The sequence below is a fragment of the Ptychodera flava genome, chromosome 6 (assembly GCF_041260155.1).
Source record: "Ptychodera flava strain L36383 chromosome 6, AS_Pfla_20210202, whole genome shotgun sequence".
NCBI classification, from domain to species: domain Eukaryota; kingdom Metazoa; phylum Hemichordata; class Enteropneusta; family Ptychoderidae; genus Ptychodera; species Ptychodera flava.
In genome coordinates this window covers 23,029,233-23,052,136 of record NC_091933.1, presented here as the reverse complement: position 1 = coordinate 23,052,136, position 22,904 = coordinate 23,029,233, and the positions used below count along the sequence as shown (strand labels likewise).

Sequence of the window (22,904 nt, the reverse complement as noted above, 5' to 3'; positions counted from 1 at the left end):
GAATGCGTGGCAGGGGTTCAAAGTTCGAAGGTCAATCAGCTGACATCCATCCTTTGGCACGTGTAGGATTATGGACGACCGCTGACTTAGCTCGACAATCCCGGTTTGTTGGCATTGTTTTCACAAGATATTTTCGGTGAAGTTACAACTGTGATAAACTTCATGTAGTATGTACTTGTTAACTGTTTCATTCAGTGTCCTACCTCATAGATATTATTGTAATAGGCCGAAAATAAGACTTTGCCATACGTCTATGCGTCTTTCCTTAAATCGAAAGGACCGTGTCACACAATGTGTAATATCCGTACGATCAACCATAACGCAATTATTTTATTATTATTGTTGTTGTTATTATTGTTGTTGTTGTTGTTGTTAATATTAGCAACCATTTTCAGTATTAGACAGCGAAGCCACTGCAGTGAACTGCAATAAAACTGCTTACACTAATTAGTTTCAGCTGTAGCCAGCTGGCAAAGTCGACAACACTGTATCAGAGAGTTTGTCTGGGGAAGTTGAAATAAACAAGATTTGTACATGGACCAGTGCATGGTAATGTTACATTGTATCTTATTATCTTGAAAAGTGAACACGGGATGCCAATCGTAAACTCTCATTTACAACCCCAGACAGAGCTAGTTTTGCCTTTGGACAAGCAGAATTTTTGTTTGTATCAAGTAGCCTTGATCAACAATAAAGTGGCCACGGGTGTAACAGAAACTGCCCAGGTATAACACACTACACGCCAATCTGCCAGCTGGCTACAGCTGAAACTAATTACATGTAGTGTAAGCAGTTTTATTGCAGTTCACTGCAGTAGCTTCGCTGTCTAATACTGAAAATGTACCTCAAATGGTAGTAGTTATGGTTTACTATCTGTCCGCCTACTTCTCCCTAACACTTGCCAACCTATAATACTCCTCCCTCATAATACCTATAATAAAATGCAAAGCATGAAACCAGTATGTCCCTGTAGCTTCAATTTCCAAAATGTCTACAAATTACATCAGGATTGCTGTTAAAATCTTGACTCCTGGGCCAAGCCTAAACTTTCCACACTCAACCATCCTGGCAAATACCGTGTGGCACAATGTGTAACAAGCTGGCAAATCAAGTTTTCACAATATATCATGCCCTCCGTCATCAATAATCCTTTGAAAAACCTAGCACTTGGTGTCATGAGATTCAGAAAATGAACTTCCAATGACAAAACCTAGCACTTGGTGTCATGTGATTCAGAAAATGAACTTCAATTTGGTGTCATGTGATTCAAAAAATGAAATCAGCAAACCACGTGGCCTGTACAGAAATCATTGGTTCACAATTACGATATTGCTGTAAAATAATACTCTTTCCACTCTAGAATTTTTCAGTCCTGTTTGGGCAAACTCTGCAAAACCATAATAATAATTATTTTCCTTCTGGTATTATTACATACTGCAATTTGTAGCTCTTTATTTGTAAGGAGTGTGACAGCGATAAAGTAAAAATGATTTCAGTACAAGCACGAGGAACCGACTGGTACTATAGCCACACAATTTTGACCATTTAAGGGTCTAGGTTACTAAGGCCTAATATACATGTATGATACAAATACTACTACTACTGCTACTAATTCAGTTCATTTTACCTAAACTATACTTACCCTTAAACAGTGTTGATCAACTTCAGAACAGCAGAACACCTGAAGCCCAGTAGTACTGTATTAAAAGATAGCTTTGTTTTGCCACTTTTAAATTCACATGGATGCACAAGGGTTTCAGAGATAATGACATTAGAGAGCTAAAGAATGTTGGAAATTGTGCCACAATTGATATTCAATTTATGATCCATAAGATACTCCACCATGTGCGGTGCTCATGGTAATATGCATGGTAGATGTGAAAAGGATTGAGGTAAAATTTGGAATTTTTTCATCATCAGCCGTCAACACCATAGCAGATCGAGACACACGATTGACCATGAGTGACCAGGAAAGTTCAAGCAGTGGGAGCAGTTGTGAATCTGAGTCTGAATCAGAAGTTGAGGCCGAATCGAATGATGGGCCACCACCGACTCAGACAAAGATGAAGTAAGTTCAAGTTAGCTTGATCTCGTAGAGTTTCTTAACATACTGTATTCCTGTGTAAAAAAGTTGTGCAAGGCTTTGGATAGATCTGTACCTCCAAGCAAATCTAAGCCTGGGAATAAGATAACCAAAAACACAACTTCTTGATTTAGGGACTATATTCAGGTATATCATGCCTAAATTACTGCTGAAATTATGGCAATTCTCTATTACGGTTTGGACATTTGAAAATTTACTTGAAATAATAGATTTCAAGATACCATTCTTCAAAAAGAATGGTAACACATATAAACCACAATTTTCTATGTGAGCCAATTCTGTGAAGGGTGTTTTTTACAGTGGCTGTCCATCCTGGCCCAGCGTGACGTCACCCATTATTGTGCAATATCAAGTATACCATACACTTTCAAGAATTTGAAGTAAAGTTGAAAACATTCCATGCCATTTATTTGTTTATTTTTGCCTAACATGTACACAGGTTTGATTGTCCTGATGACTTTGCAGAAGTGAGTTACCATGACAGCAGTGGTCCAACAGTGGAGGATATTGGACCGGGCAAAGAGTTGTGGTTGATAAGGATGCCTCATAATGTAAGTTTCCCCATTTTTAGGTCTTGGTCAGTCACCATGTCACAAACTTTGTAGACTCTTTCACACCTTTAATATTGGCTACGTAGTGTCACCATACCTTCCTGCTCTCAACAATGTTTAAAGTCAAGCTTAGCGAACTGGCACAGTTTGTTAAAGTTTTGCCACTCATTATAAGAGGGCCTGAGCCTCTTTCAACCTGACCAGTGATGAACATCATTGTAAATAAAGTAAAGATAATAAGCTGTGTGGTGGATAAAGTGCAGTTAAAGAAAGCCTTTCAAATGCCACTCATAACCACATCATGTATGGTATAGTCTGGCTGCGGTATGGTACAACTATATTGTGGTTGATCAGAATGGTAAGCAATACACAGAAAAATATGGATAGGTAGTGTAATTTATGTCGATTTTTGATGTCAAACTTTTTTCAGATGTTCAAAACTTGCTTTTATCATGTTTGTTCAGCAAGTTTGACGTGAAAACAGCTGGGAGCACTATAGTCCCAATTCAGTTTGATTACATGTACATGTAGGTAAATCCCATGAACTGTCACTGCAAAATGTCTATTAGTATGTTTCTTAAGTTATAGATAAATTCAAAGTATAGAAAATAAGCCATTGTAGACACATTGCTGTGTTTGTCATGTATAATTGATATCAGTTTAATGGCATGTAAAGCTGTCTTACCAGCCTGCAACGATGCATTTCAATGTGCTCTTCTATAGTTTGATGCAAGCAAACTGAATGGTCAGACCGTGGTCTTGGATGGAACTCAACGTATTCGTCAAGAAGGTGACTCGGATATAGCATACGAAGTCCAGTCATCGACAACAAAATTATCAGAGGTAACTCCACCACAGTTCTTTGATAAGAAACACTCCCAAGTAATATTAACTTATTCGAGATGAATCAATCTAACACCTTGTTCAGATAGCATTATGAGAGTTATGCATTTTTTAGTTCTCTTTCTTCCAAAGGGTAGCAGCCCATGATGGTTCTACTCCGGAATAGTTCTTTTACCGGTTCATGATGCAGTGCATGCCAGTGTATACAGAGCATACGTTATGCAAGGAATTTTTAGCCGTATACATGCAGGGTGTGTTACTCATAGAACTCTATGGTATATTGCACCCTGACGTATATTTTCGTCGTGAGAATATACTCGTGGGCATTATTTAGCATTAGCAAATTTGTGTCATTCTTCTATAACAATCCGTTATACAACACAAATCAGTATGCTTTCATTGTTTTGAGTGTATGTATGGTGTTTTATATACTAGTAGCCACTGCAATGCATTGTGGGATAACTGGGAAAAGGTCTATAAAAAGGATGTGAGGCATTGTACAGATTCAGAATGCCCAAAAGATCATGTGATGGTGGTACAAACCAACCACTGTGTGCAAATGTGAGTCCGAAATACACATATTTCACTGTGTGTTTGCACGTGTTGGTTTGATGCTCCACTCAATTTCCAGGGCAATTCTATTACCAAGTTATGATTGAATGTATGTGTAGTCAAAAGTCATTATTGCCAATTTTCAATAAACCTTCAGTATTACGCTACAGTCAAAATAGGATTACCATACTCTTTATTCTGTACATTTTATTTCTCAGACTTCCAATCTCAGTGTACTGCTGCCTTCAAGAAAGAGCAAGAGACTTGCTCCAGGTAAGGACTAATTTCTGATGAAACCATTCATCAAGATACCTGTCAGTCAAAAAATACCTCAATTATACGGTGTCGCTCACATTTGATCAGAATTGGTACATACCAGTATGGGTACCAAAGATCAACAATAAATGTTGTTTCTATTTGTTCAGTGCAGGAAAATTCTACGTTGATGTTATGACAATAATTTCTGCACAGTACAACCAGAAAATCAACAAGAATGACAGAAGTTTGACATACTGCTACAGAGAAATTGATGTTTTGATCAAAAAAGGGCAAAAATTGTCCAAAAAACACAAATATTGAAATTTCACCACATTTTTTGCAAACAGCTTCTCAGCTTGTCAAAAGATGATCTGCAACATTTCGCGAAATCTATCAGCAATATAAATCACTGGGCCATAAGTAGTTACAGCACGCAATCTTATTTGCGCTAGTGATATGGATGTACATTGTATCTCAGACAGCGTCTAACTAAAAAAATTATAAATCTGAAAATATACTTAGTAAAAAATAGTAGCACAGCTTTTCTCATTTGGAAAAATTTTTTTTTAGAAATTTACAGTTGTAAAAAAAAATGTTCACAATTTCATTGAGGCCATCCCCTCCCAAGATCTAATGGTCTGTCCCTTAGTTTGAGCAGGTCTGTTAATATGTAACAGTTTATAAACAATGACAGGAAATGACTAGAGGTCAGTGGAGTATCCTGTTTCATCCATTGGCATGCGACCACTCATGAACATTTGCAGAATTTCCCTTTTTCTTACCTCATTTGCACATTTTTGACACTGATGTGTTCATTTGAACAAATTCACATCTCAACCCCTACATCTACCTGTACACCAAATACTGAGACGGTAGCTTTGGCGGTATGGGAGCCTTTGTGTGTGACGGACATACATCCGCACATACCCACAAATATACAGACACAGACGCCACTCAGACTCATCATATAAGCTCTTTTTGGTATTTATATATAAAACCAAATATGAGCTAAAAAGTATACAGAGTTAAATAAACACTAACACACTTTTGCTACATTTGCAATCCATGTGACCACAACAATGACAAAAGTTTTTCAGAGTTTAGCCAAGTTTGACATGCTATTCAGTAAGTTTCTCAGTGTTGTTTAGCAAATGGAACAATCATCAATATTATTGGTAATATGATATTGCTAAGTCTCTATGCGATTGCTTTCTCAGATTTCATTCTTGAATGATTGTAGAGTTTTGTTTAATGTCAACATGATACAGCCTTTTCTCTTTTTCCCATGTTATTTATATTAATCTACAGACTAAGAGTTGGTGCTGATGTGCTTTACTTAAATTACCAATTCAGTCGTTTGCTACAATTGTATATAACTGTCCTGTTTCATAGACTAATACTGTCATACAGAGATAATAATTGAACATGTTATGCGTTCATACTTTCATGAATGGCAGCACCTCCAATAAGTGGTCAGATGAATATTATCCAGTCTATAGTCATACCACCGATGAAGATACCACAGCCACCGGCACCAAAATACACAGAACTACCAGAGGGACTTAAACTTAGATATAAACCATTCGGCTCACGTAAGTGTGATATGATCTGTATTACCTGTCCTAAATGAAGCTCACACTTTGTATTACTTCATCAGACTCCGAAGCATTCTACAAGTTTCTCACGTTTGCACTGCTTGTTACTCTTTGTCATATTTCGTTCCTGTATCATGAAGCTCTGTAACTTATGATAGAGTTTTGTTTGTGTTTTTTTTTCAAAGTATGGTTTCGTGTTCTTCACCCAAAATCAATCCCACTGTTGAAATTCTCAATGCAGCCTGTACAAGGGTAATTAGGGTTTCGAGACCATGGGTCCGAAACCCTCTAGTAATCGTTCCGTTTTTTATTATTGTACTTGGGCCTCAGCCCAAGTACATTTGTTTTCATTCCGTGGGAAAAAACTCTGTAAGGTATAACCATTTCTGGCTGAGACCAGGGAGGGCAAAATGTCTTGGCTTCATCTTTCTTGGCATAATAAATGGCGTAATGATGCTAACTTAATGGAAGTGCTGCTCTCAGCCAGTCATGAATAAGTGAGATGTGAATATAAATGCTTCTCTATCTGAGTTTTTGCCACAAAATCTTCTGAATATAATCAAAATGTGCATCGAAATGCAACAATTAATGCACCCTCCGTTTCCTAAGCGATGGCACGACCCTTGCTACACCCACTGGACGAGCCAAAGTGGGAGGGGTAATTTCAGTTTGGTCGAACAGGAGGGCTCGAGACCAGAATTTAACATTTAAACTTGAAACATGTTTAATCACTGACAAGATGTGGACTAGTGTTAATCAAAGTGAAAGTTTGAAAAGGAAAGGTTTTATATCCCGGACACAATGAAAAACATTACGACTGGAAACTGTACCCCCAGTTGAGAATAGTAATGCCCACAGCGATGGAGAACACTTATCCTTGAGCTGAGAAAACCAGACCATCATTTCGAAATAGAGCTGCAGATTCGAGAAGCTCGTTCAAATAGCTAGGTACACCCCATAAAGGGGTGGTTTCGAGTTTTGAGGGCAAATTTCGCCTCCTTCATATAGAAATCGTACGTTTGTTTTTCCAGGAGAACACACCATTTGACACAAAATTTGCATGTAAAGGGGTCGCCAGTAAGTACGTGGTCAAATCTGGCATAAGAAACAATATGAAATGTTGGGTAAAGCCAGTCCAAAATAAACTGATTTGAACTTTTGTGTTTTGTAATTTATACCACTGCAGTAACATTACCTTTTTTTGACAACATCACACAATGTAATACGTTTTGAAACTGAATACTCCGACGTATTCTGTGTCTCCTTTGCTAAAAAATACGGTATGCCGATTACCATGTAAGGAGATGATGACGTCAAGACAGATTTGTAGTGCGTTTGGTCCTGGATGGTGCACGAAGTTTTGTCGAGGTAGCTTGTGTATTTATTTCCTAAATGGGAGAGATTAGGGTCGATCTAAACGAAGGCCGAAGAATGTATGATACTCTAAGCGAGCTGAACTCTAACGCGAATGGTTGGATAATTTGGAGGATGTCTAGAACCGGGGTCTAGAATGATCTCGTCTCATTAAGATTATTTGGCGGTCAGTATTGAATTTCAACTGCGTCACAAGTTTGCGAAATGAGTATTCCGTCGAACGGTCAACGAACGATGTGTTTTAGAAATCTGGAGACATGGCACATCGCATTTTTATTTTAGTATTTTATATTTTACAAAAGATTTAAGAAGCAATGATTTTGTCGAAAATTCTGAAAAAATATAGGAAGATTTGATCGCGAACACATTTTCACTTGGGGTCAACTAGCCCTGCGTACGATGCTGTGTGTTCCGCTACAGCTAATCGCCCCGCTCACTGGCACAGCCCTGCAAAGACCCGTACGTAGGGTCGGTGACTTCAAATCCATTTTGGGACTTCACGTAAAAAGCCAAATTACTGCCGAAATTCAGCGTTCTTGGGCCCAAGTCGTATCCCAGCCTACCTCAGCTACTCGATCGCTTCCAAAAATGACAGTCTTTTATTCACTTCTCGTAAATAACCGTCGATGTCGGCAACTCTCTCGCTAGCCCTGCGTACGATGCGTGTTAGCTGTAGCACATAGCATCGTACGCAGGGCTAGGCAGGGTCAACCGGATGCGCTATTTTGCGGGTTGCGGGTTGCGGGCATGAAAAAATGTGTGTTTTTTGATATCATTTTCGCCCTTCTCACACTTCAGATTAGTTCAACCGCCGATAAGAGCACAATTTTCAAAATCGTTTTCAACGCCGTTTCAAATAATTTTATTGTGGTGAACACGATTATAGTCCTAGGAAACTTTTCAAAGTCACGCTGGATCAAATGCTTGAAGGGGGCATACCGGCATGGAGCGACGATCATACTGCAGGTGCAAGTCATACGTTCATGATATTAGGAGATAAATTATTGAGAGCTGCAGAACACAAACTCATCCAAAAATATTCCTATTAGATCGATTCCTGAAAATAAGGCAACGCACCGGCGTGTTTTTCCCACTGAAATTCTCGCGTAAAATGTTAGCAGAATGTCGTTCTCTGAGGTCGCGACCTCGCTTGAACCGAAACGGCAAAGTAAACTAAGTCCTTTGTTGTACGTCTTTTTCTTTTTAAAGATTTCATGAAAAATACACGGCATTTACAATACACATCACTTCTACGCTTTTTTAAGTCACATCTTTCCTTATGCATTGCATTTAACTAGGCATTGTTTAATTTTCTGTATGAGTTGCCCTGGAACCGAATTGTGAATGGATGCATTACAGAGAATTTACTTCCTATGGCCTGATACTAGAAATGTAACAATTTTCATTCCGCGATAAGTGGCGACATTTCCGAGGCGCGATTTTTTTTGTCAGTCTGGTATTACGTATATTTCTCACTCACATCCATGGCAAGAAAGAAAAGTGATTCAGATCCCTAATTATTTGTAATGGCCAGGCAGCTCGGATAAATAAATTGGTCCTCGGAATCGCCGCTTTTAGTTTAGCAGATTTTGATTTTTTTCAGAAACATGACGTATTTTCACCCATTTGGTTTGGTCTGTTATAGCATCTTTAGTCCAAAAAATCAAGTTTACAGCATTGATGTTTTCAACAGCCTTCAAATATACAGTATTACGTTAAAATACACCATATAGTAGTGTTTCATTAATTTTAACCATCTTGACCTGATGGTGAAATATGGACTTCGCAGGAAAAGGATACTGTACGATAGACCTGATCATCATTATTGATAATAGACACATTATAAAGGTTTTATTTCTTATATACTAAATGCCATATTACATATATTAGAAATCTAGCCATAATTCTAAAAACCCGCAGCCCGCAACCCGCACTTTAGCAGATACCGGGTCAACATGGTGTCGCAGCCATGTTGCCTCAAAACTTATTTCTGTCTGCACTCAAAACTCAAAAATGTCGGATATGAACCTGAAAAATCGATGCAATTTCGTCAAAATTCGGCGAAATTTCAGCCTATAGACAAAATTTCATCTAGGTAAGGTAAATTTACTGAAATTTGATCGACAAATAATCCTGAGCTTGAACGTGACAGCTCGCCTTCTCCGGGAAGTCAAGTATCCAGCTGCCCATACACAGTTGCCCATATGGCCAGGTTTATGAGATTGTTTTCAAGCGAGCGAGCCAATAGAGCTAGAGGTCTGATTTTTGGTATATAGGAATAACTTAGCAATACAATTATTTTGACAAAATGTCACGTGACCTCATGACCTTTGACCTCAAATAGATATATTTGTCCACAACTCAGTAACCACAAGTGCTACACCCTTCATATTTAGTATGATGGGACACCTTATGACACCACATATTGTACCTCATTAATTATGCGCATATCTAATTTGAGCAAGCCAATAGAGCTGGATGTCCGATTTTTGGTATATAGGAATAACTATAGGGTAGAAATCTAAATATGCCCATCTAAATATTAGACATCTACCATCGAGAACAAAAGAAATTTGCTGTAATTTGAATATTTAAGGAGTTTAAGCAATTTTCACTATAAATAAAGAACCCCTGCCTCAAACTCCACAAAAGTTGCTAGACATATTTTGCCGTTGTCATGCCATTGCTTGGTTTAATAACCAGTTAATCAAATGCCTAATTGACAGGAGGAAATTCAAGACCATATTTGAATAGTAGTATATATTGTCCTCAAAATTACTCTATCACGGCCCAAGTACTCATTGCCTTCAGCAATACTGCCTTGTTATTATTATTATTATTATTATTATTAGGGTTTCGACACCATGGGTCCGAAACCCTCTTGTAATCGTTCTGTTTTTTATTATTATTATTAGGGTTTCGACACCATGGGTGCGAAACCCTCTTGTAATCGTTCTGTTTTTTATTATTATTATTATTATTATTATTCTTCTTCTTCTTCTTCTTCCGTCGCACTTCTGTGACTACCACGCGAACACCGTTGCACCTAGAGACTTTATATTTGGTACACAGGTACAACTCAGCAAAAGTAATTTTTTGGTCACATGACCATAACAAAAGGTCACGTGACCTTTCGGCCATTTTGAAAATAAACTTTAAAATTGACTTCATTTGCATAAAAAATAACCAATCAAAATTCTGTCCTATATTTTTGTAGACCATAGGGTTAGGCCCCTTCATGCCAAATATCAAGGTCACAGGTCTTCCGATTTTGAGAAGAAGATTTTTAAAGTATTATTTTCATATTTTTCAGTGACCTTTGACCTCCCGTATAGATTTACAAATGCCCATTATAGGCTAGCCAATAGAGCTAGGAGTCTGGTTCTTTTTCGACATAGACGATCATTGGCTGTTAATGTTCACCGAAAAATTTTGGGTCAGGTCACGTGACCTTGACCTCATTAATTATGCGCATATCTAATTCTAGGCTAACCAATAGGGCTAGAGATCCGAATTTTGGTACACAGGGACTACTATGGGATAGAAATCTATTGCAAATATGTCACGTGACCAGACCTCATTAATTATGCGCATATCTAATTCTAAGCTAACCAATAGGGCTAGAGATCCAAATTTTGGTACACAGGGACTACTATGGGATAGAAATCTATTGCAATTATGTCACGTGACCAGACCTCATTAATTATGTGCATATCTAATTCTAGACTTACCAATAGGGCTAGAGATCCGAATTTTGGTACACAGGGACTACTATGGGATAGAAATCTATTGCAAATATGTCACGTGACCAGACCTCATTAATTATGCGCATATCTAATTCTAGGCTAACCAATAGAGCTAGAGATCCAGAATTTTGGTACATAGGGACTACTATGGATAGAAATCTATTGCAAATATGTCACGTGACCAGACCTCATTAATTATGCGCATATCTAATTCTGAGCCAGCCAATAGAGCTAGAGGTCTGATTTTTGGTATATAGGGATAACTTGGCATTACAATTTTTTTGACAAAATGTCATGTGACCTCAATGACCTTTGACCTTGAATATACGTATATGTCCATAACTCAGTAACCACAAGTGCTACACCCTTCATATTTGGTATGATGGGACACCTTATGACATCACATCCTGTACCTCATTAATTATGCGCATATTTAATTCTGAGCCAGCCAATAGAGCTAGATGTCTGATTTTTGGTATATAGGGATAACTTAGCAGTACAATTTTTTTGACAAAATGTCATGTGACCTTCATGACCTTTGACCTTATATATACATATATGGGCATAACTAAGTAACCCCAAGTGCTAGACCTTTCATATTTGGTATGATGGGAGACCTTATGACACCACATCCTGTACCTAATTAATTATGCGCATATCTAATTCTTAGCCAGCAAAGAGAGCTAGAGGTCTGATTTTTGGTAAATAGGGGAGCTTAGCAATAAAATTTTTTTGACAAAATGTCATGTGACCTCGATGACCTTTGACCTTAAATATACCTATATGTCCACAACTTGATAACCACAAGTGCTACAGACTTCATATGTGGTATGATGGGAGACCTAATGACACTGCATCCTGTACTTCATTAATTATGCGCACAATCTAATTTTTCTTTTGCTCTTAATGCTGCTACTTGTGTCGAAACCCGGTCATCGCTGCTTGCAGCTATATTTAGGGTTTCGACACCATGGGTGCGAAACCCTATTGTTATCGTTCTTTTTTTATTATTTTTCTTCTTCTGTCGCACGTTTGGAACTCTGGAGCTAAAACCGCTTGACCTAGAGTCTTCATTTCTGGCACATAGGTAGAAGTGTACAAAAGTAAATTTTTGATCACATGACCATAATCAGGGGTCACGTGACCTTTTTCCTATTTTGAAAATAAACTTTAAAATTGACTTCATTTGCATAAAAATTAACCAATCAAAATTCTGTCCTATATTTTTGTAGACCATAGGATTGGGCTCCTTCATGCCAAATTTCAAGGTCATAGGCCCTCCCGATTTTGAGAAGAAGATTTTTAAAGTATTATTTTTCTGATTTTTCTATGACCTTTGACCTCCCCTATACCTATGCAGCTAAGCTATGGCAATGGCTTATTCTCGCCTATGTTAAAGTCCAAGACAGCCAGCGTCTATTGGACAATGGCCAGCAGGGGACCAAATTGCACTCCACAATTTTGGGGATTCAACTTGACCTTTGACCTTCGCATCTTCCTGCAACTCATTTATTATGCGCATTTCTAATTCTGAGCTAGCCAATAGAGCTAGAGGTCTGATTTTTGGTATATAGGGATAACTTAGCAATACAAATTTTTTGACAAAATGTCATGTGACCTCGATGACCTTTGACCTTAAATATGAGTATATGTCCATAACTCAGTAACCACAAGTGCTACACCCTTCATATTTGGTATGATGGGAGACCTTATGACATCACATCCTGTACCTCATTAATTATGCGCATATCTAATTCTGAGCCAGCCAACAGAGCTAGAGGTCTGATTTTTGGTATATAGGGATAACTTAGCAATACAAATTTTGTGACAAAATGTCATGTGACCTGGATGACCTTTGACCTTAAATATGAGTATATGCCCATAACTCGGTAACCATAAGTGCTACACCCTTCATATTTGGTATGATGGGAGACCTTATGATATCACATCCTGTATCTCATTAATTATGCGCATATCTAATTCTGAGCCAGCCAACAGAGCTAGAGGTCTGATTTTTGGTATATAGGGATAACTTAGCAATACAATTTTTTTGACAAAATGTCATGTGACCCCGATGACCTTTGACCTCAAATATACATATATGGCAATAACTAAGTAACCCCAAGTGCTACACCCTTCATATTTGGTATGATGGGAGACCTTATGACACCACATCCTGTACCTCATTGATTATGCGCATATGTAATTCTGAGCCAGCCAGTAGATTTATAGGTCTGATTTATGGTATATAGGTATAACTAAGCATTACAATTTTTTTGACAAAATGTTATGTGACCTCGATGACCTTTGACCTTAAATATGAGTATATGTCCATAACTATTTAACCACAAGTGCTACACCCATCATATTTGGTATGATGGGAGACCATATGACACCACATCCTGTACATCATTAATTATGCGCATAATCTAATTTTTCTTTTCCTCTAATGCTGCCACTTGTGTCGAAACCCAGTAATCGCTGCTTGCAGCTATATTTAGGGTTTCGACACCATGGGTGCGAAACCCTATTGTAATCGTTCTGTTTTTATTATTATTCTTCTTCTTCTTCTGTCGCACGTTTGGAACTCTGGAGCAAAACCGCTGGACCTAGAGTCTTCAATTTGGCACATAGGTAGAAGTGTACGAAAGTAAATTTTTGATCACATGACCATAATCAGGGGTCACGTGACCTTTTTCCTATTTTGAAAATAAACTTAAAATTGACTTCATTTGCATAAAAATTAACCAATCAAAATCTGTCCTATATTTTTGTAGACCATAGGATTGGGCTCCTTCATGCCAAATTTCAAGGTCATAGGCCCTCCCGATTTTGAGAAGAAGATTTTTAATATTATTATTATTATATTCTTCTTCTTCTTCTGTCGCGCTTTTGCACCTACCACGCAAACACCGCTGCACCTAGAGACTTCATATTTGGTACACAGGTACAACTCAGCAAAAGTAATTTTTTTGTCACATGACCATAACAAAGGTCACGTGACCTTTCGGCCATTTTGAAAATAAACTTTAAAATTGACTTCATTTGCATAAAAATTAACCAATCAAAATTCTGTCCTAAATTTTGGTAGACCATAGGGTTGGGCCCCTTCATGCCAAATATCAAGGTCACAGCTCTTGCCGATTTTGAGAAGAAGATTTTTAAAGTATTATTTTTCATATTTTTCTGTGACCTTTGACCTCCCCTATTGATTTACAAATGCCCATTATAGGCTAGCCAATAGAGCTAGGAGTCTGGTTCTTTTTCGACATAGACGATCATTGGCTGTTAATGTTCACCGAAAAATTTTGGGTCAGGTCACGTGACCTTGACCTCATTAATTATGCGCATATCTAATTCTAGGCTAACCAATAGGGCTAGAGATCCGAATTTTGGTACACAGGGACTACTATGGGATAGAAATCTATTGCAAATATGTCACGTGACCAGACCTCATTAATTATGCGCATATCTAATTCTAAGCTAACCAATAGGGCTAGAGATCCAAATTTTGGTACCAGGGACTACTATGGGATAGAAATCTATTGCAATATGTCACGTGACCAGACCTCATTAATTATGCGCATATCTAATTCTAGGCTAACCAATAGGGCTAGAGATCCGAATTTTGGTACACAGGGACTACTATGGATAGAAATCTATTGCAAATATGTCACGTGACCAGACCTCATTAATTATGCGCATATCTAATTCTAGGCTAACCAATAGAGCTAGAGATCAGAATTTTGGTATATAGGGACTACTATTGGATAGAAATCTATTGCGAATATGTCACGTGACCAGACCTCATTAATTATGCGCATATCTAATTCTAGGCTAACCAATAGGGCTAGAGATCCAAATTTTGGTACACAGGGACTACTATGGGATAGAAATCTATTGCAAATATGTCACGTGACCAGACCTCATTAATTATGCGCATATCTAATTCTGAGCCAGCCAATAGAGCTAGAGGTCTGATTTTTGGTATATAGGGATAACTAAGCAATACAATTTTTTTGACAAAATGTCATGTGACCTCGATGACCTTTGACCTTGAATATACGTATATGTCCATAACTCAGTAACCACAAGTGGTACACCCTTCATATTTGGTATGATGGGAGACCTTATGACATCACATCCTGTACCTCATTAATTATGCGCATATCTAATTCTGAGCCAGCCAATAGAGCTAGAGGTCTGATTTTTGGTATATAGGATTACTTAGCAGTACAATTTTTTTGACAAAATGTCATGTGACCTTCATGACCTTTGACCTTATATATACATATATGGGCATAACTAAGTAACCCCAGTGCTAGACCCTTCATATTTGGTATGATGGGAGACTTTATGACACCACATCCTGTACCTAATTAATTATGCGCATATCTAATTCTTAGCCAGCAAAGAGAGCTAGAGGTTGATTTTTGGTATATAGGGAGAGCTTAGCAATAAAAATTTTTGACAAAATGTCATGTGACCTCCATCTCCTTTGACCTTAAATATACCGATATGTCCACAACTTGATAACCACAAGTGCTACAGACTTCATATGTGGTATGATGGGAGACCTAATGACACTGCATCCTGTACTTCATTAATTATGCGCACAATCTAATTTTTCTTTTGCTCTTAATGCTGCTACTTGTGTCGAAACCCGGTCATCGCTGCTTGCAGCTATATTTATTATTATTATTCTTTTTCTTCTTCTTCTTCTTCCGTCCTCTAAATGCAACTGCCACGCGAACACCGTTGCACCTAGAGACTTCAAATTTGGCACATAGGTAAAACTCCTCACAAGTAATTTTTTGATCACATGACCATAACAATGGGTCACGTGACCTGGCAGCCATATTGAAATTAAACTTTCAACTTGGCTTAATTTGCATAAAAATAAACCAATCAAAATTCTGTTAGATATTTTTGTAGACCATAGGGCTAGGCTTCTTCATGCCAAATTTCAAGGTCATAGGCCCTGCCGATTTTGAGAAGAAGATTTTTAAAGTATTATTTTTCATATTTTTCAGTGACCTTTGACCTCCCCTATAGATTTACAAATGCCCATTACAGGCTAGCCAATAGAGCTAGGAGTCTGGTTCTTTTTCGACATAGACGATCATTGGCTGTTAATGTTCACCGAAATATTTTGGGTCAGATCACGTGACAAGACCTTATTAATTATGTGCATATCTAATTCTAGGCTATCCAATAGGGCTAGAGATCCAAATTTTGGTACACAGGGACTACTATGGGATAGAAATCTATTGCAAATATGTCACGTGACCAGACCTCATTAATTATGCGCATATCTAATTCTAGGCTAACCAATAGGGCTAGAGATCCGAATTTTGGTACACAGGGACTACTATGGGATAGAAATCTATTGCAAATATGTCACGTGACCAGACCTCATTAATTATGCGCATATCTAATTCTAGGCTAACCAATGGGCTAGAGATCCGAATTTTGGTACACAGGGACTACTATGGGATAGAAATCTATTGCAAATATGTCACGTGACCAGACCTCATTAATTATGCGCATATCTAATTCTAGGCTAACCAATAGGGCTAGAGATCCGAATTTTGGTACACAGGGACTACTATGGGATAGAAATCTATTGCAAATATGTCACGTGACCAGACCTCATTAATTATGCGCATATCTAATTCTAGGCTAACCAATAGGGCTAGAGATCCGAATTTTGGTACACAGGGACTACTATGGGATAGAAATCTATTGCAAATATGTCAGGTGACCAGACCTCATTAATTATGCACATATCTAATTCTAGGCTAACCAATAGGGCTAGAGATCCAAATTTTGGTAAACAGGGACTACTTTGGGATAGAAATCTATTGCAAATATGTCAGGTGACCAGACCTCATTAATTATGCGCATATCTAATTCTAGGCTAACCAATAGGGCTAGAGATCCGAATTTTGGTAAACAGGGACTACTATGGGATAGAAATCTATTGCAAATATGTCACATGACCAGACCTCATTAATTATGTACATATCTAATTCTAGGCTAACCAATAGGACTAGAGATCCAAATTTTGGTACACAGATAGTAGTTTGGGATAGAAATGAATTGTCAATATGTCACATGACCAGACTCATTAATTATGTGCATATATAATTTTGAGCTAACCAATAGGACTAGAGATCCGAATTTTGGTACACAGGGACTACTACGGCATAGAAATCTATTGTCAAAATGTCACGTGACCAGACCTCATTAATTATGCACATATCTAATTCTAGGCTAACCAATAGGGCTAGAAAACCGAATTTTGGTACACAGATAGTAGTATAGGATAGAAATCTATTGTCAATATGTCACGTGACCAGACCTCATTAATCATGCGCATATCTAATTCTAGGCTAACCAATAGGGCTAGAGATCAGAATTTTGGTACACAGGGAGTACTATGGGATAGAAATCAATTGTCACTATGTCACATGACAAGACCTCATTAATTATGCACATGTATAATTCTAGGCTAAGGTGATAGAGCTAGATGTCTGATTTTTGGTATAAAGGGATAACTATGATATTGAATTCTTTTAACAAAATGTCACATCACCTCGACTACTTTTGACCTCGATTTCACAAATACTACCATAGCCTCCCATCTTTTTGCATATGTATTTCTCTATTGCCCCTGTTGACCGAGATGTCTCGAAACCCGGTGATTGCTGCTTTGCAGCTATATTTATTATTATTATTCTTTTTCTTCTTCTTCTTCTTCCGTCCTCTAAATGCAACTGCCACGCAAACACTGTTGCACCTAGAGACTTCAAATTTGGCACATAGGTAAAACTCCTCACAAGTAATTTTTTGATCACATGACCATAACAATGGGTCACGTGACCTGGCAGCCATATTGAAATTAAACTTTCAACTTGGCTTAATTTGCATAAAAATAAACCAATCAAAATTCTGTCAGATATTTTTGTAGACCATAGGGCTAGGCTCCTTCATGCCAAATTTCAAGGTCATAGGCCCTGCCGATTTTGAGAAGAAGATTTTTAAAGTATTATTTTTCACATTTTTCAGTGACCTTTGACCTCCCCTATAGATTTACAAATGCCCATTACAGGCTAGCCAATAGAGCTAGGAGTCTGGTTCTTTTTCGACATAGACGATCATTGGCTGTTAATGTTCACCGAAATATTTTGGGTCAGGTCACGTGACCTTGACCTCATTAATTGTGCATATCTAATTCTAGGCTAACCAATAGGGCTAGAGATCCGAATTTTGGTACACATGGACTACTATGGGATAGAAATCTATTGCAAATATGTCACGTGACCAGACCTCATTAATTATGCGCATATCTAATTCTAGGCTAACCAATAGGGCTAGAGATCCGAATTTTGGTACACAGGGACTACTATGGGATAGAAATCTATTGCAAATATGTCACGTGACCAGACCTCATTAATTATGCGCATATCTAATTCTAGGCTAACCAATAGGGCTAGAGATCCGAATTTTGGTACACAGGGACTACTATGGGATAGAAATCTATTGTTAATATGTCACGTGACCAGACCTCATTAATTATGCACATATCTAATTCTAGGCTCACCAATAGGACTAGAGATCCGAATTTTGGTATACAGATAGTAGTTTGGGGTAGAAATCAATTGTCAATATGTCACATGACCAGACTCATTAATTATGTGCATATCTAATTCTGAGCTAACCAATAGGGCTAGAGATCCGAATTTTGGTACACAGGGACTACTATGGGATAGAAATCTATTGTCAATATGTCACGTGACCAGACCTCATTAATTATGCACATATCTAATTCTAGGCTAACCAATAGGGCTAGAAAACCGAATTTTGGTACACAGGGTGTACTATGGGATAGAAATCTAATGTCAATATGTCACATGACAAGACCTCATTAATTATGTGCATATCTAATTCTAGGCTAAGGTGATAGAGCTAGAATTCTGATTTTTGGTATAAAGGGATAACTATGATATTGAATTCTTTTAACAAAATAACACATCACCTCGACTACTTTTGACCTCGATTTCACAAATACTAACATAGCCTCCCATCTTTTTGCATATGTATTTCTCTATTGCCCCTGTTGACCGAGATGTCTCGAAACCCGGTGATTGCTGCTTTGCAGCTATATTTCCTATGTTATTGTTGACTACTGAATGTTAGTCCGGTCTTGAACTTTCATGTCAACGGTAAAATTGCACATTGTACATTCATGGTACATTCAAGTTTTTATTTGAATGCATTTTAGGGAGGAAAACAAGCAAAATGTACAACTGCTGTAAGGAAAAATAATTAATGACAATATTGTACACATAATGACTGACCATTAGAGCAACAGCATAGGTCTGTTTGCCGGACAGCCTTAGAGTTGTCCCTGTGTCAATGAGGCCATAGGTGGAGGGAAACAGACTGTTTTGGGGCAACTCTCAGGCCCAAGGGAAAAGAAATGTATGCTGTTATGTGAATATGGCTGGTTAATATGTTTTGTAACACACCTCATCCAACTTTCTGAGAAATTCCTGAGTTATCATCACTTGTCTTGGTCATAGATGACATTGCCGTCTTCTTTACTCATTCAAGAATGTGCGCATGCATAGATGACTTTCAAACTTCCCCAGTCAAGTTGTTCCGAATTTTTAATGTAACGAGTTAACAGTTTTAGAAACTGTCGAGTGGTGACTTGTTCTTAGCGTGCATCAGTGTCAAAATAATGTATACTTAGTACTCTGTAACCGAAAAATAACGATCAAAACAGAATGTTTGGACGAGGTGTGTTCATTACAGCTAAAAACAGGATGGTTGGACAGTCTCATATACATTACGTTTACTTTTTTGTACGTGGCACACAAGTTTTGTAGATAACATTGTAGATAAAAAGAACCGACTCATTTGCATGTCTGCATAGAAAACAAGGGAATTGCTAAATTAGTTATCGCGTTGATCGTAGAGACCGAATGTTAATTAGGACAGTACTCTGGCTAAACAAAGCATAATACAATGTATACGTACTGATGACAATCTATTTTTATAGACACACAAGGATAAACAGTGGAGTGGAGAGTTACATGATTAGTATTTCACTCAAATGACTCGGTTCTTTTTATCTACAATGTTATCTACAAACTTGTGTGGGACGTACAAAAAAGTAAATGTGATGCATATGAGACTGTCCAACCATCCTGTTTTTTGCTGTATGTTACATCTGTTCATCCCTAAACTGTCAAACCTTCAATATCATTTTTGCTTATGGTCTGCACAACAGTGACCCCTACACCATCAAAGGCGGACACAAATAGACAGCAAAAGGATGACAATCTGGGAAGAAAATCAAAAAGACTTGCAGAGGAAAATGAGGAAGAATCGGTTGAAACAGAGGTGGATGCATCAAAGAAAAAGAAAAAGAAGAAGAAAAAGAGAAAGACTGAAGAGAGAGAGGAACCAGTTGTTGAGACACAGACACCAAATCTGCGCAAAAAATCTGATAGAGGGAGGAAAACTGAAACGGTAACAGAGCACTCCTCTACCAAGACAGAGTCACCAAACACAATGAAAATGAACGATTTGTCAAAAACAAACAAAGGAGAGCCAGCATCACATCCTGGCAGAACGAAGGAAAAGTCATTTGATTTCACAAACATTGAACTTAAAGAGGAAATTAGCTCTTCGAATAATGAGACTGATGAAGTCTCTAAGAGGGAAAAGAAGAAACGGAAAAAAGATAAGAAGAGGAAAATGACAGATGAAAAGAATGAACTCACTAGTGAGCCAAAGGTATGTGCTAAAAATATTATATAATGAGGTAGTTGTCGGATTTTCAGTTTGACCTTTGACCCTTCCAGGGTCTGTGATGTATATGTAACACAGGTATGTCACTCCACAGATGAAACATCATCTTTGCTTGCCAAGGTCTCTTTTCCAGGCAGCGTGAAGCTCCCAGAAATCAGATCTTGGTGGAAGATCATGTCTTTTAAAGCACCACTATGTGGTTGCATGTGACCTGTAAATAGCCAATCATGTGATTGCTTACACGTACTTCAGTTCAAGATAGTGGCATCCATTTGTGACCTCGAAGAACGTATCACAAGCGTCTTTTCCGACAATCAAAAGAAAGCAGTAGGCTCAATTTTAAATGGCAACAATGTCTTTGTCACAAGTAGAACTTGAAGTGGCAAATCTTTGTGCTATCAATCACAGTTACCTGTCTAAACAAAACCGTCATAGTTGTATCCCCACTGGTGTCATTATGCAAGAACAAGTTGCCGAATTATGTCACGTGAATCTGTGTTCTCCTAGTCTTTCAACATCTTCTACATCTTTTCTCTTTCAGCTGCAGAAGTTAAGTGACCATTCAAGGGAAGGAAACACAAAAAAGCACAAGAAAAAGAAGAAAAAGAACTAGAACTGCGTAAATGCACCACAAAAAAAAAACCCCACAGTGTAAATTATTAGAATCTGATCTGATTATGAGAGAGGAAAGAGAAGAAACGACTTGACCTGTGCATTTCATAAGAATTGTTTTCAAATTTTTACCCAACATGGATTATTTGTTGGTCCAAACAACAAACTTTGTGTCGGGAGAAAATGTCAGGAGGGAGGCAGTTTCTTTCTGAGGGACATAACAAACTGTATAATTCACAGATATGGCCTGGAAAGGCATGGATATTTTTAATTTCCATCCTACCGACTGATTCATACGGCGCCAACGTGCTTCCATAAATTTTACTGTCAACAGTACACAGTGTACTGCTGTAACTTGTTCAAATACTAAATCAGCATACCATGGAAAATACACCATATATCAAAGATATAACTATATTAAATTAGAAATATTCTGTAGATTGGCATCCAGTGTAAAATTTGCAGCAGACTTGTAATTATGAAGCTGGATTTATTCACGCTTTGAATCAACTTTGAAAGAGCACTGTCATGATCATCAATCACTTTACACCACATCTGTATTGCTATACCGTGCCAGACATGCAAGTCTTGTCTTCCTTTGAAATAAAATAACCACCGAAAATTTCTTATCCCTTGATACATTTACACTGATAGTAATTGGGAGTTTAAAATTTTGATCAGAAAATATTGTGGAAAGAAATTTTGACATTTGAGTAAGAATTCTTTTTTATTCAGTATGAACCTCAATTTACACATTACATATGATATCTGATATTCTCCAGAGAGGGCGAGGTTTGAATTTTGCAAAAGCATCCATCATTTATTTTCCTTGCATCACAACACCAAAAATCCACATCCACATCGTTTCTGTCAAACACTGCTCTTGGGAGCCAGGGTTAGAAGTCAAACTTGGACAGTAAAGGTATACAGTCACCTGTAATCTAAACATGCCCATATATGGTCATAGGGGCGATCCTTGGTATTCAAAATACCCATGTGAGGGCACTTTTTTAAAAAGTGGCCACCCGTTTAAAATCTGTGATTGGTTAGATTTTCTCTTTCCGTGGTAACTGTGGCAAAATTGGAACAGGTGGCAGTATACCTTTAAGCGTCAGAGATATTTGATTTGTGGATCAATGGTGGCTATGCATGTAAGTAAATAGCAAAATACATGTAATGTTATTGGGTGACCAAGATATGGAGAACCAACTCTTGGGTCTACTAGTATCAAGGTACCCTCCCCCTCCCCCTCTATCCCCCCCTGTAGGTGCCGGTATATATACAGGTAGCCTTATCAGACATACATACAGCCATTATAAATGTTATGGAGCCTGGCAAAAGGCACCACCATTCTTATCACTGCTTATACATACATTTCTGGCCACGTGTGTATCATCAATGTTTGAAGTTTGTCTCCTCCAATTAAAGCTGGTGCCCACTTTTG

General features: G+C 37.9%; 1 protein-coding gene across 2 annotated transcripts; it reads left to right on the top strand.

The window, feature by feature from the left end:
• Nucleotides 1-33: 33 nt before the first annotated feature.
• Nucleotides 34-22,105, top strand: LOC139135200 (protein FAM133-like). Of its 2 annotated transcripts, none has more exons than XM_070702472.1 (8): nt 34-103; nt 1,921-2,068; nt 2,544-2,655; nt 3,379-3,498; nt 4,269-4,323; nt 5,766-5,900; nt 20,325-20,833; nt 21,390-22,105. In XM_070702472.1, exons 2-8 carry the CDS (start codon nt 1,959-1,961, stop codon nt 21,459-21,461), a joined length of 1,113 nt encoding a protein of 370 aa, XP_070558573.1. In that variant the 5' UTR covers nt 34-103; nt 1,921-1,958; the 3' UTR covers nt 21,462-22,105. The 2 variants fall into 2 exon arrangements, with proteins under 2 accessions (XP_070558573.1, XP_070558572.1); XM_070702471.1 differs by having other exon boundaries at nt 34-167.
• Nucleotides 22,106-22,904: the final 799 nt, after the last annotated feature.